The following is a 16,211-nucleotide window of genomic DNA, read 5'->3' as shown; positions in this document are numbered from 1 at the left end:
TACTATTAATCACACAGTACTACAGTTTATCACAGTACTATTACTCACAATACTACAGTTTATCACAGTACTATTAATCACACAGTACTACAGTTTATCAGAGTGCATCCTGTTATAAATAGTCTATTGTTGATATAAACAGTAGTTGTTATAAACAGTAGTTGTTATAAACAGTCTATATATAAACAGTCAATCGTATTATAACAGTCTTGGTCAATAGGTGGCGGTGTCTCGCTGTAGGAACTAAAGGAAACCATAGAAGAAGAAGGACCGTCTCACGGTGAGGACGGTTTCAGGTGTTTTAAGTTGATTTTGTGTCTCATCGTGTTTGCTATCAGCTGTTCGTTTCTCCTCTGCGTCTGTTTGACGTCACGCGATGTTAGCTAGCTACACGTTAGCTCCCTGAATGCTAACAGCCACGATGCTGCTAGCCTTTAGCATCTAGTCCGAAGGTAAATACGCTTCCATTATCGGACACGCCGTCCTCTGACGGGCTCCTGACCTCCATCGGTCTGTCTGTCATCATCATGTTTATTCATCGGTTAGTGTGAGTCCGTCTGAACACAGAAACCCTAAACCACCTGGACCCTAAACCTGGACCCGGAGGTCCCATGTCCACTAGCTGAGTGGTGCAGAGAGGAGGAGGCAGCACCAGACTCCATTCAGAAAACATCTCATTTAGTGTTCGGCTAACCGACTTTAGCTTCTCTCTGAACGTTAAGACTCTGCTCATTAAAGAGGATCCGGGGATCGAACAATAGAGATGGTCCACATCCACAGAACCAGTCCTTAAGAACCAGTCCTCATTAAGAACCAGTCCTAATGAGGTTCTTAATGGTCCACATGTTTGTTTACATGTCTGGAGGGTTACAGCTTTAAAGGGTGAACATCCATCATGTTCCTAGACTCTAGAGGACTTGTTTATCATATCAGTTATTATCACGATAATAAGTACGTATAGTTGTTATCACGTGATAATAAGTACGTATAGTTGTTGTTTTACGTGATAATAAGTACGTATAGTTGTTATCACGTGATAATAAGTACGTATAGTTGTTGTTTTACGTGATAATAAGTACGTATCGTTATCACGTGATATTAAGTACGTTTAGTTGTTTTACGTGATAATAAGTACGTATAGTTGTTATCACGTGATAATAAGTACGTATAGTTGTTGTTTTACGTGATAATAAGTACGTATAGTTGTTATCACGTGATAATAAGTACATATAGTTGTTATCACGTGATAATAAGTACGTATAGTTGTTATCACGTGATAATAAGCACGTATAGTTGTTTTACGTGATAATAAGTACGTATAGTTGTTATCACGTGATAATAAGTACGTATAGTTGTTTTACGTGATAATAAGTACGTATAGTTGTTATCACGTGATAATAAGTACGTATAGTTGTTATCACGTGATAATAAGTACGTATAGTTGTTATCACGTGATAATAAGTACGTATAGTTGTTTTACGTGATAATAAGTACGTATAGTTGTTTTACGTGATAATAAGTACGTATAGTTGTTATCACGTGATAATAAGTACGTATAGTTGTTATCAAGTGATAATAAGTACGTATAGTTGTTATCACGTGATAATAAGTACGTATAGTTGTTGTTATCACGTGAAGTCAGAAGGACCAGAAGGAGAAAAAGGACCAAAAGGACCTTAAGGTCCAGAGGGACTAGAAGGACCAGAGGGACCAGAGGGACTAGAGGGACTAGAGGGACTAGGTGTCTCCTCCTAATAACAGATCGGATCTTCTTGAAAATGAATGAAAAAGTTATGAATAACCTTAAAGAGGTTAGAGCTGAGCTCAGGTAGAAATCATCTCACCTGTTGATGTTCACCTGTATGTTTGATCGTCAGGTCTCTGTTACCGTGGAAACCACTCTGAGGTTGCCATGGCGAACAAGACGGAGCTCCACTCCTCAGACCAGACGTTGTCTCCTGAGGATGAACCCTCAAAGCCCGCCGCCCGCTGGCCACGCCGTCGGGCCGCTGTCGTAGGGAGGCGGGGCCAGAGGGTGAAGAGGCGAGGCCCTGCAGAGAAACGGCGGTGTCCCGGAGATAAGAGGCGGGGCCAGAAGGAGAAGAGGCGGGGCCAGGAGGAGAAGAGGCGGGGCCAGGAGGAGAAGAAGGAGGGCGTGACTGTGAAGAGGACGAGCAGCGATGGGAAGCGGCGTTGGGATAAGAAACATTACTGCGTGTTCTGTCGGCGTCCTCAGGTGAAGATCGCTCGTCACCTGCTCACCAAACACGCCGACCAACAGGAAGTAGAGTCCGCCGGCAAACTACCGACCGGCTCCAAACAACGACACCTGCTGCTGGAGCAACTACGCTGCAGAGGCAACTACATGCACAACATCGAGGTTCGTTCACCTGTCTAACTGCTGACCTGTCTGTCTGACCACCTGTCTAATATCGGAGTCTACCCACCAGTGTACCTGACTACCTGTCTGCCTGCTAACCTGTCTGTCTGTGTACCTGTCTGTCTGTGTACCTGTCTGTCCCTCAGGTGATCAGACAGGGCAGTGGAGAGATCGTGCCGTGGCGTCAGCCCTCAGAGGACGTCGATGCGAGGAACTACCTTCCCTGTCCGCTCTGCCTCGGTTTCTTTCTTCGTGCTGATCTCTGGAAACATCAAGCGTCCTGTCGTAAGAAGCTGACCTCTGACCCCTCCAAAGACTCCGCCTCCACGACCTCTGACCTCGTGAAGGACACAACCTCTGACCTCGTGAAGGACACGACCTCTGACCCCACAGGTAAGTCGGCCTGCGATCCAGCAGCCGACGGGACCGACAAGTCCTCAGAGGATACACCTTCACGACCTTCTGACCCCTCAGGAGACACGACGGACCAGACCAAGCGGCCCATGACTTCTGACCCCGTTGTGGATCAAACTGTGACCTCTGACCCGGGAGCGGACCAGCCCAGGAAGAGGATCAGGGTCCAGGCTGCAGCATCTCGCCTCCTTCCAATATCCAGCGGAGCGTCTGAGAGCTGCAGCGAAGTCCTGCACCGCATGAACCAGGACCACGTCTCACACCAGGTCTTTACACCTGTCAACCTGTCTATCTGCCGGTCTGTCTGTCTCCCTACCTGTCTCTGTGTTGACCCCCCGCTGTTCCTCGCTCTGTTCAGGTCAAATCTGATTGGTTGATCTGTAAATACGGAAACAAGTTGATGGGGAACCAAGATGGCAGCCAGAGGAGGTACGACTACGTGAGCCAGAAGCTGAGGGAGCTCGGCCGGTTCCTCCTGGCTGCTAAATCTCTGGACTCCGGCGTCCAGAACCTGCAGGACCTTCTGGCTCCGGGTCGCCTCACTCTGTCTTTGGCCGCCGCCAGGAAAGCCTCCGGATACCGGTGGAGCCGCCCTCCGCTGGCGGTGAAGACCACGTTGAAGACGGTTTGTGAGATTGCAATCGGAGAAAGTCTGCAGGACGGAGACTGGGAGGCTGCAGCCAAGACCACGGACTTCTACCACCTGCTGGGGAGAGAATGGGACAACCTGGGTCTGCTGAACCCGGACCCCAACACAGGTAACACCGGGGGGGTGGTCTGGTTACTAGTCCTTCAGCTTTGTCCGAGAGTTTGAACCGAGACTCTCTGTTGGGGTTCAGGTTCTATATCAAACCATTGAAGATCTTTGTGACTCTTTCTAGCCGCTGCAGTCGGAGCCAAGCTGAAGAAACGATCGGTCCAATCAAGAGCTGGGAAGTGTAAAGAGCAGTCTGACCCCAGACCAGAGGGTGAGTCCTGATTCTGATCCTGAACCCTAAACCTGAAACAGATGAAGACCCCTCATCAGAATACATATTGACTCTAGTAGTCCACTAGATGGAGCTTTTTGACCTGGTCTGTCTCTCTACCTGTAGTTTCATCTCAGAGCAGTAACAGACCGGTGACCTCCATGAGTCCACCAGAGTCCAGGCTGCAGACTACAGGTGGGTCCACCTGGATCCAGCTGAACACAAATCTATCACTGATTTTTGTTCAGACCCCCTTTTTTCTCACCGCCTTTCTGTCTTTCAGTCCCTGTGGCTCCTGGGAAGGTCCGCCGACGCCCGTGGTCTTCTGCAGAGAAGGAGGCGGTCTGGAGACAGTTGGGAGTCCACGTGCTGGTCCAGTCGGTACCGGGAAAGGAGGTCTGTCAGCGCTGTCTGGACCTGGAGCCGGTCCTCAGAGGGCGACACTGGAAAGACATCAAGAACCAGGTGCACAACCAGATCCAGAGCCAAAAGAAGCAGCAGTTCCATGCCCAGATGGACCATCAGGAGAACCAGGAACAGCAAGACCAGATCCAGAACCAAAAGAAGCAGCAACAGTACCAGGCTCAAACGGACCAACAAGGCAAGGACCACAACCAGAAGAAACAGCAGTACCAGGCCCAGATGGACCACCAAGACCAGGACAACATTCACAACCAGAAGAAACAGCAGTACCAGGTCCAGATGGACCACCAAGACCAGGACAACATTCACAACCAGAAGAAACAGCAGTACCAGGTCCAGATGGACCACCAAGACCAGGACAACATTCACAACCAGAAGAAACAGCAGTACCAGGTCCAGATGGACCACCAAGACCAGGACAACATTCACAACCAGAAGAAACAGCAGTACCAGGTCCAGATGGACCACCAAGACCAGGACAACATTCACAACCAGAAGAAACAGCAGTACCAGGTCCAGATGGACCAGCAAGACCAGCTACAGATTCACAAAAAGCAGCTGTGCCATGCTAGACTAGACCACCAGGACCACATTCAGGTCCATAAAAAACAGCTGTACCAACTGGGCGAGCAGACCCAGGGCCTGCAGACTTCCCTGGACCGGGACCCTTCTATACTGACGGGTCCAGCTTATGGACCTGATGGGCCACATCAAGGCTCTGGACCGTCACTGCTGGAGCGGGACCCCACTATTAGTCCATACTCTCTTCCACTCAGGACCCTGGGGCCTCACGTGGACCAGCTGCTGTCCAGGACAGACTGGGCCGACGAGTCTTTGGTCCAGCACTACTCAATCAGCAGGCAGCTGGACCGAAACCTGATCCAGGAGGCGGCCCCAGGACCGCCGCCCAATCCACACTCTGGACTGGTCCACTTCTAATGGACGGACCCACAAGGGTCCACTACCGATGAGGTAGAAGACCCTGAACCTCCTGTACAAAGTAAACGAGGCTGTGTTGTCCACAGGACCTTTTTAAGACCCGGGACCTCGAGGAGGTCCTCGTGCCCCCCAGAGTAAAATGTACAACATTTTAAAGTTCAATGCATCAGTCTGGAGAACGTTGTGTCATTTAGACTCCTCAAGTACTGAAGGACAGTACTTCAGGTACTTCTACTTTACTCGAGTATTTACATTTTATGTAACTTTATACTATTAAATATCGTGCTTTAAACTTCACTACGTTTATTTCACATGATTCGTTCTTACAGATCCCTGAACTAATAAAGTCTGATGTATTAATACGTAGTATGAAGTCTAATTATTCAGTACTACTCACAGAGCACACATAATATATATGTGTTTATGTATTTATACATCATGTATTCCTTGTTCTAGAGATTCATGTGAACCTGAACCTTCAGTTTGATCCGAGGAGTCGCTGCTTTGTGTCACATGTTGTTCAGATGAGTGTTATTATATAAATATATATACATATATATATATATATATATATATATATATATATACATATATATATATATATATATATATATATATATATATATATATATATATATATATATATTCTGTTTCACTGACCCTTAACACTGATGTAACTTTGTGGTTTTCTTTCGACTCTTCACACAGAAACTTTTCAACATTCTGATAAATTTCACAACTTCACAAATTTAGAAATCTGTTGAAACTCTAAAAGGTCACGTGACTGAGTTATCATGAATTATTCATATTATTATATTACATATTATACATTTAAACTAAATATAATATGATCAGGATCTGATTTTATATTTAAAACACTTTATTTACTTTAACGTCATCTCCTCGTGTCCATGTCCATGCACGCGCCGGACTCCAGGCTCGCTCCCGAAAAGGTTTCGCCATGAGCTCTGATTGGCCGAGAGGATTCCACCCAGGAGGTAGGGTCCGGTACGCATGCGCAGTAGTGAAGGGAGGGGGAGCGTGTTTGTAAAGTTTTGGAGTTTAGTTTAGAGTCCGACTGAAGAAAAGATTAGAACAGTTAATGTGCTAGAGGACTCCTCAACGGACAGACAGGCAGACAGACAGGCAGACAGGCAGACAGAGACACCGGGAGGTCGCAGCGCTCCACGCCGGCCCGAGGATCCTCATCGCCGGCATGAAGGTGGAGTTCGCCCCGCTGAACGTCCCGGTGCGGAGGAGGCTGCAGACCGCTGCGACGCTGCAGTGGGTCTTCTCCTTCCTGGCTCTAGGTAACGTGAACCTGTCTGTCTGACCGCCCGTCTGTCGCTCAATAACACTATTATTAGCATAATGATTCCACTCTGCTAAAAGTCTTACAGCTGCATTCTCTCTAGTGTCCACCAGGGGGCGACTCCTCTGGTTGTATAGAAGTCTATGAGAAAATGACTCTACTTCTCTCTTGATTTATTACCTCAGTAAACATTGTAAACATGAGTTTATGGTCTCAATCTCTAGTTTCAAGTCTTCTTCAATGCAGCATGATGTTCATTTAGTACATGATGGTCCATTTAGAGTCACACAGACCATAAAGCAGGGGAGGCTTTAGGGGCGGGGCTACACGGTGATTGACAGGTCTCTACGTCACTCCTCCTCAGTCCAGATGTGGTCACTTCCTGTTCACTGGTTGCAAAAAAAAAACAAGATGGCGACGTCCTCTTCTTATAGGCAGTCGATGGTTCTAACCACATCTACCGTCACAAACCGGGCCGAACGGCCATGACTGGGAGATGCATTCAATGAAGCAGTTTAACAATTATTTATTAGGTTTAAAGTAACATAAAAGACAAACATAAACTAACAGGGACATGTGAAGTCAGTCATTTCAGCAGTGAGTGGGTGGGTGCGTGTAGAGTGTATATGCAGTGTTGTATAGTGTAGAAACCAACCAAAACCCCAACCATAACCCAACCAAAACCCCAACCGTAACCCAACCAAACCCCAACCAAAACCCAACCAAAACCCAACCATAACCCCAACCAAAACCCCAACCATAACCCCAACCATAACCCAACCAAAACCCCAACCTAAACCCCAACCATAACCCAACCAAAACCCAACCATAACCCCAACCTAAACCCCAACCATAACCCAACCAAAACCCCAACCATAACCCAACCAAAACCCAACCAAAACCCCAACCAAAACCCCAACCATAACCCAACCAAAACCCAACCATAACCCCAACCTAAACCCCAACCATAACCCCAACCAAAACCCCAACCATAACCCAACCAAAACCCAACCATAACCCAACCAAAACCCCAACCAAAACCCAACCATAACCCAACCAAAACCCAACCATAACCCCAACCTAAACCCCAACCATAACCCCAACCAAAACCCAACCAAAACCCCAACCATAACCCAACCATAACCCAAACCATAACCCAACCAAAACCAAAATGGGTGTCTCAGGAAGGAGAGAGCGCCCCGCTGAGGATCCAGAGGGTTTTATTATGGGGTGCTCTGGCACACAGGGCCGGTGTTAATGGTCTCAGGTGTTTCCACTCTGCCTGACGACCCTCTGCCACACCTCCAACACCTGGAAGGAGAGCAGCCACACGAACAGGCAGAGAGGGTCGTCACACCATTGAAACAGGAAGTGGGTGGTAAAGTGATCTGAACCATGTAGTTACTGTAGACTGATGCTAGCGGCAGGAAGAACAGAGGTCTGTGATTGGTTCTGTGATGACCCCTCCCTTCCACCAGCGGACTGTGTCCTGTTTCCTCTCAGGTTGTCTTGCAGGATGTTGATCGGCAGGTAACGAGCCCCACCTGAGCCTGCTGAGGGTCCAGCTATCAAGGCTGCCCCTCCTCCTGCCTCCTGTGTGGAGGACCTGCTGCTGCCTTCTGTTGATTACTTTGATCACTCGTCTTGTCTCCCTTCATGTTACGGCCTTTTGAGCCGGGTCGTGACAGTTCTTCCTCGTCACATGACGTGCAGTTTATAAAGTTGAGCTCGTCTTCATCACTGAAGGCCTCCTGTCGTCTCTTCTGTTAGACTGTGACTCACATCTCTAAACATGTAGTGCTCCTGTATTCTGACATTTAGGGTAAACTCAGTCAAACAGCTAGAAGCATTCAGTGTGACTACTTCCTGTTTTCAAAATAAGGCTAAAATGTATACGATCAATAGGCTGTCTGTCTGACCGCCTGTCTGTCTCTCAGCTCAGTGCTGTCTAGCTGCCTTCGTGCTCTTGGCTCTCTCTGATTGGTGGATCGTGGCTCTGCTGTATGCTGGTTGGCTGTGGCTGGACTGGGACACGCCCACCTGTGGAGGTCGGAGGTCACAGTGGGTCAGAAACTGGGGCATCTGGGAGTTCTTCAGGGACTACTTCCCTCTGACGGTGAGTGTATATATATATAAATATATATATATATATATACATACATATTATTATTATTAATTATTAATTATTAATTATTATGATTTTTGGTCTCCAGCTCGTTAAAACTGTCGATTTGGATCCCAAAAAAAACTACATCTTTGGATTTCATCCACATGGTGAGAACCTGTCTGTCTGTCTGTCTGTCTCTCAGGTGTGCTGGTAGCTGTGTTGACCTGTCTCACTCTACCTGTCTGTCTCTCAGGTGTGCTGGTAGCTGTGTTGACCTGTCTCACTCTACCTGTCTGTCTCTCAGGTGTGCTGGTAGCTGGGGCCTTTGGTAACTTCTGCACGGAGGCGACAGGTTTCTCTCGTCTGTTTCCTGGACTCAGGTCTCACCTCCTGATGCTGCCGTTCTGGTTCAGAGTTCCTCTCTTCAGAGATTACATCATGTGTGGAGGTAAACACCTGTCTGTCTGTCATCATGTGGAGGTAAACACCTGTCTGTCTCTCATCATGTGTGGAGGTAAACACCTGTCTGTCTCTCATCATGTGTGGAGGTAAACACCTGTCTGTCTGTCATCATGTGGAGGTAAACACCTGTCTGTCTGTCATCATGTGTGGAGGTAAACACCTGTCTGTCTGTCATCATGTGTGGAGGTAAACACCTGTCTGTCTGTCATCATGTGGAGGTAAACACCTGTCTGTCTCTCATCATGTGGAGGTAAACACCTGTCTGTCTGTCATCATGTGTGGAGGTAAACACCTGTCTGTCTGTCATCATGTGGAGGTAAACACCTGTCTGTCTCTCATCATGTGGAGGTAAACACCTGTCTGTCTCTCATCATGTGGAGGTAAACACCTGTCTGTCTCTCATCATGTGTGGAGGTAAACACCTGTCTGTCTCTCATCATGTGTGGAGGTAAACACCTGTCTGTCTGTCATCACGTGTGGAGGTAAACACCTGTCTGTCTGTCATCATGTGTGGAGGTAAACACCTGTCTGTCTGTCATCATGTGTGGAGGTAAACACCTGTCTGTCTCTCATCATGTGGAGGTAAACACCTGTCTGTCTGTCATCATGTGTGGAGGTAAACACCTATCTGTCTGTCATCATGTGGAGGTAAACACCTGTCTGTCTCTCATCATGTGTGGAGGTAAACACCTGTCTGTCTCTCATCATGTGTGGAGGTAAACACCTGTCTGTCTCTCATCATGTGTGGAGGTAAACACCTGTCTGTCTCTCATCATGTGTGGCGGTAAACACCTGTCTGTCTGTCATCATGTGGAGGTAAACACCTGTCTGTCTGTCATCATGTGTGGAGGTAAACACCTGTCTGTCTGTCATCATGTGGAGGTAAACACCTGTCTGTCTGTCATCATGTGTGGAGGTAAACACCTGTCTGTCTCTCATCATGTGGAGGTAAACACCTGTCTGTCTGTCATCATGTGTGGAGGTAAACACCTGTCTGTCTGCCATCATGTGGAGGTAAACACCTGTCTGTCTGTCATCATGTGTGGAGGTAAACACCTGTCTGTCTGTCATCATGTGGAGGTAAACACCTGTCTGTCTGTCATCATGTGTGGAGGTAAACACCTGTCTGTCTGTCATCATGTGGAGGTAAACACCTGTCTGTCTGTCATCATGTGTGGAGGTAAACACCTGTCTGTCATCATGTGGAGGTAAACACCTGTCTGTCTGTCATCATGTGTGGAGGTAAACACCTGTCTGTCTGTCATCATGTGGAGGTAAACACCTGTCTGTCTGTCATCATGTGTGGAGGTAAACACCTGTCTGTCATCATGTGGAGGTAAACACCTGTCTGTCTCTCATCATGTGTGGAGGTAAACACCTGTCTGTCTGTCATCATGTGTGGAGGTAAACACCTGTCTGTCTGTCATCATGTGTGGAGGTAAACACCTGTCTGTCTGTCATCATGTGGAGGTAAACACCTGTCTGTCTGTCATCATGTGTGGAGGTAAACACCTGTCTGTCATCATGTGGAGGTAAACACCTGTCTGTCTCTCATCATGTGTGGAGGTAAACACCTGTCTGTCTGTCATCATGTGTGGAGGTAAACACCTGTCTGTCTCTCATCATGTGGAGGTAAACACCTGTCTGTCATCATGTGGAGGTAAACACCTGTCTGTCTCTCATCATGTGGAGGTAAACACCTGTCTGTCTCTCATCATGTGTGGAGGTAAACACCTGTCTGTCTCTCATCATGTGTGGAGGTAAACACCTGTCTGTCTGTCATCATGTGTGGAGGTAAACACCTGTCTGTCTGTCATCATGTGGAGGTAAACACCTGTCTGTCTCTCATCATGTGGAGGAAAACACCTGTCTGTCTCTCTGTCTGTCTGCGTGTCTCAGAGACGGACCAACAAGTTGATGGTTTTCAGTATTAATATTATTGTTGTCATTAATAATAATAAACAGTAGTAATAACAGTAGTAATAGCATATGAAATAGATGTGGACCAGAACAGAACCAGGTTGAGGTCTGAAGGAGGTTTTGGACGACCTGTCTCTCTCTCAGCTGTTTGTACATCTGAGTAAACTCTGTGTTACAGGTCAGAGCAGGAGGAGGCAGAACGCTGCTCTCTGATTGGCTTAGAGAGCAGGAGGAGGCAGAGAGCTGCTCTCTGATTGGCTGAGAGAGCAGGAGGAGGCAGAACGCTGCTCTGTGATTGGCTGAGAGAGCAGGAGGAGACAGAATGCTGCTCTCTGATTGGCTGAGAGAGCAGGAGGAGGCAGAGAGCTGCTCTGTGATTGGCTGAGAGCAGTGTCGTAGGGTTCAGTGTCATCATTGATCCTCAGAGTGTTTCTCTCTGCTCTCTGATCTGTGGTGATGGGTTCAGGTTAGTCCAGGGGTTTGCTTGATAATTGAATATGCTTAAATGAAAAGAACCAGCCTACATCACAGCTCTCCATCAATGGTTCAGCAGCTCATTGTGAAAGCAGCCGGCTGAGACAGCTTCTTCCTCAGGATGGTGATCTCCTTCACAGCACTGTGGAAAGAGGAAAAGTTCATTTCAAGCTTGTTATGCACATAAGTTATTGGGCTTGTTAACACATGAATACTGTGTAATATGTTGAAGGCTCTTGTTCAGTGTGCAGACGATGAACCAGAGAGGGTCAGTCAGCTCATGAAGAAGTCGGTCCTTCTCTTTCACTTCTGATCTCAGAGAATGAAACATCAGAATGGTCGAGCAGGTCCTCATTCAGCGTCAACATCAGAGAGGAACACCTGATCTGCTCTGTGGTGCTCCAATGATGCGTTCATCACATCAGGCACACAGGACTTCTAGGTGTTATATGTTATATATATATACATATATAAATATTACTTCTTGGTGGATGATACGGTGCATTTCAACAGCCTCACCTCTGCTCTGTCATAGCTGGAGCCCCGTTAACTCCACACAGCTCGTCCCATTTAGTCCATTGGTTGAGGGTCACCTGTGTCATGTTCCACCTGGTGGACAGACTGTGTACTGCACCGACCACATGATGAACCACATGTCTGTGAGGCCTAGTGTCTGTCTTTGTAAACCTGTCTGTCTGTCACCTGTCTGTCAGGCCTGGTGTCCAGCAGTAAGTCCAGCCTGTCTCACCTCGTCAGTCGTCCCTCAGGAGGTAACGTGGCTGTCATCGCGGTGGGCGGAGCTCCAGAGGCTCTGGACGCTCGACCCGGAGCTTTAACACTTCAGGTTTTATCATCAATTCATCATCACTTCTTTCTGATGCTGCGTTCACAACAAACGTGACAGACAGACAGACAGACAGACAGACAGACAGACAGACAGACAGACAGAGAGAGAGAGAGAGAGAGAGAGAGAGAGAGAGAGAGAGAGAGAGAGAGAGAGAGAGAGAGAGAGAGAGAGAGAGAGAGAGAGAGAGAGAGAGAGAGAGAGAGAGAGAGAGAGAGAGAGAGAGAGAGAGACAGACAGACAGGTAACATGTTACTCTTAGCCTCGTGCTAACATACTTAGCCTTGTGCTAACGTGCTAACATACTGACGTACTGATTCCTGCATTGTTATCCTGTGAAAACGAGTCTCGAGCGTCACGAATCACCCAAGTTTGTGTAAAATATATTTTGTGTAAAATATTTTAGCTCATTAGCTAAAGAAAGGCCTTCTAGAAATATTCTGGTCAATAAACGTGAAAACCGTTAAATCGTGATCTTTCCTCTGATAATAACGTGATATTAAAATGTTTAATGTCTATTTATCACTAATCTAAAATGCACAAACTAGTTTTTACATAGGGATGAATTGTTATTAAATATTTACAGCCACTAAGTGCAGGTGGAACTGTTGTGTAGCTAACTGAGGCTAACGTTAGCATGCTAGTGTCTGAAGAGTAAATGTCCCATCAACACGTTAGCATGTTCGTTATATATTTCTCTCTCATTATAAACAGGATGACTGGATATATACATATTTATATTTATTTATTACAGTTTCATGTGCTCGTTCACTGAACATGCATTCGATTTTGTTTCAGGTTCTAAACAGGAAGGGCTTCATTAAACTGGCTCTCAAACACGGGTGGGTGGAGCTTGTGAAGGGGAGGGGCTCTGAGGGGTGGAGCTTCAAACATGACACTGACTGTGTGTGTGTGTGTGTGTGTGTGTGTGTGTGTGTGTGTGTGTGTGTGCGTGTACAGAGCTCAGCTGGTTCCCGTCTTCTCTTTTGGAGAGAACGAGCTCTTTGATCAGATGGAGAACCCCAGCGGTTCTCCTCTGAGGAAGCTGCAGGTCAGTAATACCAGTATTATTAATACCAGTATTATTAATAGTCATATCGTTCTGTACAACTAAAGAAAGAATATATAGAAGTATTTTGACCAGTGGTGGCCGTCAGGGCCTCAAAGCCTTCTCTGCTGGTCTAAACACAATCACAAAGTTAGAGCTATTTTATAATTTAATAATGTTTCATAAATACACTACATGTATTATAATTTATATAAATATTTTTCCCATTATCTTATGTTCTCATTGCACAGCTACTGTGCTCCTCAGCTGCTCTGCTTCAGTGCAGCTTGTTTTAAGTAGAGCTTTGATCCAATCAGAGTTCACCTCTGTGTCTCTAGGTAGAAGAGAGGCCCCAGGCCTGCAGACTCACCAGTGAATCCATGTGCAGGTTAAGTGAATGGGGACGATGTTGTTGATCGTCATAGTGTTCAACCAATCAGATCTTTAGTTTGACATGGTGGGCGTATTCTTTGACGTGTCAGAGCTGCTAGCTGGCCTACAGCTACGTCAGCATTACGTGCAGCTCAGTTTTCAGCAGCAGCTCTGCAGTGAGGTGCAGCGTGCGCTGTGATTGGTCAGTGGGCGAGCACGTGACTATTGTGAAATGAAACTTAAGGAAACTGGCAAAGCTTAGTCTGAGTAGTAAGAGTTCAAATTGAAAGATATGGAAGAAATGATGACGTTATTTGCATTTTGCTTGGTGTAGATTATATTTCTTTTACCGAGCTTTGTTTTTTAACACTCAATGTCTGAAGGAGGAGAAACAGATTAGTGAGTTGGGATTTAACCGTGAGATTAATCTCTGTCAACAAAGAAAGGAGGATGGAGTTTGTCTTTAAGTGAACAGCATTTGGTAAATCAACTGCGTTTGTTTTTTTATATCTAATATCTGAACAGTCCTTGAGTGTGCAGCAGAATGCGTGTTGCTGCTGTTGTTTTCCCGTTAAGCTAGTTAGCGTAGCCTCCCAGAACACGTGTGGAGCATCAGCTGTTTCAGGGTTCAGAGGTCACACAGACCGTTGTCTCCTAGTGAGCGCAGGAAACATTATATTTACCACAATTTAAGCTTCTGCATTTTCCAAATGCACTAGTATTATTCAAACGTATTGTTCGGTTCGTTAGCCTCGTACGAACGGTTTAATACGAATACGTGTGGCCCAGGTATGAATGCACGGCCACTGATTTAGACTCATTAAATAAGTCTGAATATAAAGTCTGAGAGGAATGTGTTGTATATAATATATATATATATATATATATATATATATATATATATATATATATATATATATATATATATATATATATATATGTGTGTGTGTGTATGACAAGGTCAGTATGTTGTCCTGTGTTCACAGAACCGGTTGCAAAGCATTCTGGGAGTAGCGATGCCTCTGTTTCATGCCAGAGGAGTTTTCCAGTACAGCTTTGGACTGATGCCGTACAGGAAGCCCATCCACACCGTCGGTATGACCTCACTGATGTAGTAACACAGTTATTACAACACAACACACTCACATCAACGGCTCAGGATTTGTTGTGTGTTGTTGTTGTGTGTTGTTCTGTTTTGTATTTTTTGTGTTGTGTGTTTTTGTACTTGTGTGTTGTTTTTCTGTGTTGTATTTGTTGTGTGGTGTCGTGTGTTGTATTTGTTGTTGTTATGTTGTACTTGTTGTGTGTTGTTTTTCTGTGTTGTATTTGTTGTGTGTTGTTGTGTTGTTGTTGTATTTGTTGTGTGGTGTCGTGTGTTGTATTTGTTGTTGTTATGTTGTACTTGTTGTGTGTTGTTTTTCTGTGTTGTATTTGTTGTGTGTTGTTGTTGTTGTATTTGTTGTGTTGTATTTGTTGTTGTTGTGTTGTTGTTGTGTTGTTGTTGTTGTTGTTCCTTCATGTGTAACACCCTCCTTGTCTTCAGTGGGGAAGCCGATCTCAGTGGTCCAGACTCCGAGTCCCGGCTGTGAGGACATCGAGTGTCTTCATCAGCGTTACCTTCAGAATCTGACTCAACTGTTTGAACAACACAAACACAACTATGGTCTGGATGAACAACAACATCTGACCTTCATATGACCTTCGTATAAATGTTTGATGGGAAGCGTCTGCAGGAACCAGATGAACCCAGATCTGTAGAGCTGTGAGGCAACAACAACAACAACAACAACAACAGCAGCTTTGTGTTTTCACACTTTAATAAAAACAATGTTAACAAAGAGTTTTACCTTCAAAACAAATAAACAACACAAATCTAAACGCTGTTGGTGTTTTTACAAGAGATTTAAAAGATGAAACTGATTTGGCTACAATAACAAGACAACAACACAATAACAACACAACAATAACACAACAGTAACAACAACACAACAGTAACCAGCCCATGGTCTAGCCCTACACCCCCCCCACCACTCCGCTCTGCTGCCTCGGGGCGATCGGTTCCCCGTCACTCAGAGGTCCCTGCGGCCGATGGACCCGGTCTCTGTTCTCTGTCCTGGCCCCACGATGGTGGAATGAACTCCCCACTGACGTCAGGACAGCAGAGTCGCTGCCCATCTTCCATCAGGCTGAAGACTCACCTCTTCATGAAGCTCTACCCTGAGCCTTCCTCTCAGCACTGGTTGTGTTCATGCTAGTGTGTTTCTGTACGTCTGCTCTGGTTTATGCTCTGAGATGTTTAAAGGAGATGAACTCATGACTTCTGGTGACGAGTAGTTCTCTTGAACACTATGTTGAACACACTGATTGTAAGTCTCTTTGGATAACAGCGTCTGCTGACTGTGAAGGAGGTGATGGAGGAGGTGATGAAGGAGGTAGAGGTGAAGGAGGTGATGAAGGAGGTGATGAAGGAGGTGTCAGTGAAGGAGGTGATGGAGGTTTATCAGACAGTAACTTCTACAGCTTGTTGTTCTGCAGTAAACAAGTTAAC

At 46.0% G+C, this 16,211-nt stretch overlaps 2 protein-coding genes across 2 annotated transcripts; both read left to right on the top strand.

The window, feature by feature from the left end:
- Positions 1-256: 256 nt before the first annotated feature.
- On the top strand, positions 257-5,416 carry LOC306714830 (uncharacterized protein). The gene is made up of 8 exons (XM_079184974.1): positions 257-280; positions 1,878-2,380; positions 2,527-2,773; positions 2,855-3,060; positions 3,153-3,552; positions 3,676-3,762; positions 3,889-3,957; positions 4,046-5,416. Exons 2-8 carry the CDS (start codon positions 1,913-1,915, stop codon positions 5,122-5,124), a joined length of 2,556 nt encoding a protein of 851 aa, XP_079041100.1. The 5' UTR covers positions 257-280; positions 1,878-1,912; the 3' UTR covers positions 5,125-5,416.
- A 747-nt stretch (positions 5,417-6,163) lies between these two features.
- On the top strand, positions 6,164-16,166 carry mogat3a (monoacylglycerol O-acyltransferase 3a). Its single transcript, XM_079184978.1, has 9 exons — positions 6,164-6,434; positions 8,374-8,552; positions 8,650-8,710; positions 8,848-8,991; positions 12,113-12,243; positions 13,042-13,085; positions 13,204-13,294; positions 14,650-14,758; positions 15,207-16,166. Exons 1-9 carry the CDS (start codon positions 6,341-6,343, stop codon positions 15,359-15,361), a joined length of 1,008 nt encoding a protein of 335 aa, XP_079041104.1. The 5' UTR covers positions 6,164-6,340; the 3' UTR covers positions 15,362-16,166.
- Positions 16,167-16,211: the final 45 nt, after the last annotated feature.

This window comes from Pholis gunnellus, assembly GCF_910591455.1.
Source record: "Pholis gunnellus genome assembly, chromosome: 23".
NCBI lineage: Eukaryota > Metazoa > Chordata > Actinopteri > Perciformes > Pholidae > Pholis > Pholis gunnellus.
Note: the sequence above shows the minus strand (reverse complement) of the source record. Positions and strands in the feature narration are given on the sequence as shown.

Coding starts and splice junctions, on each gene's coding strand:
- LOC306714830 (XM_079184974.1), top strand. CDS start 1,913: ATGGCGAACAAGACGGAGCTCCACTCCTCAGACCAGACGTTGTCTCCT. Junction 2,381..2,526: donor ACTACATGCACAACATCGAG/GTTCGTTCACCT, acceptor TCTGTCCCTCAG/GTGATCAGACAGGGCAGTGG. Junction 2,774..2,854: donor CACGACCTCTGACCCCACAG/GTAAGTCGGCCT, acceptor CTGACCCCTCAG/GAGACACGACGGACCAGACC.
- mogat3a (XM_079184978.1), top strand. CDS start 6,341: ATGAAGGTGGAGTTCGCCCCGCTGAACGTCCCGGTGCGGAGGAGGCTG. Junction 6,435..8,373: donor CTTCTCCTTCCTGGCTCTAG/GTAACGTGAACC, acceptor TCTGTCTCTCAG/CTCAGTGCTGTCTAGCTGCC. Junction 13,295..14,649: donor CTCCTCTGAGGAAGCTGCAG/GTCAGTAATACC, acceptor CTGTGTTCACAG/AACCGGTTGCAAAGCATTCT.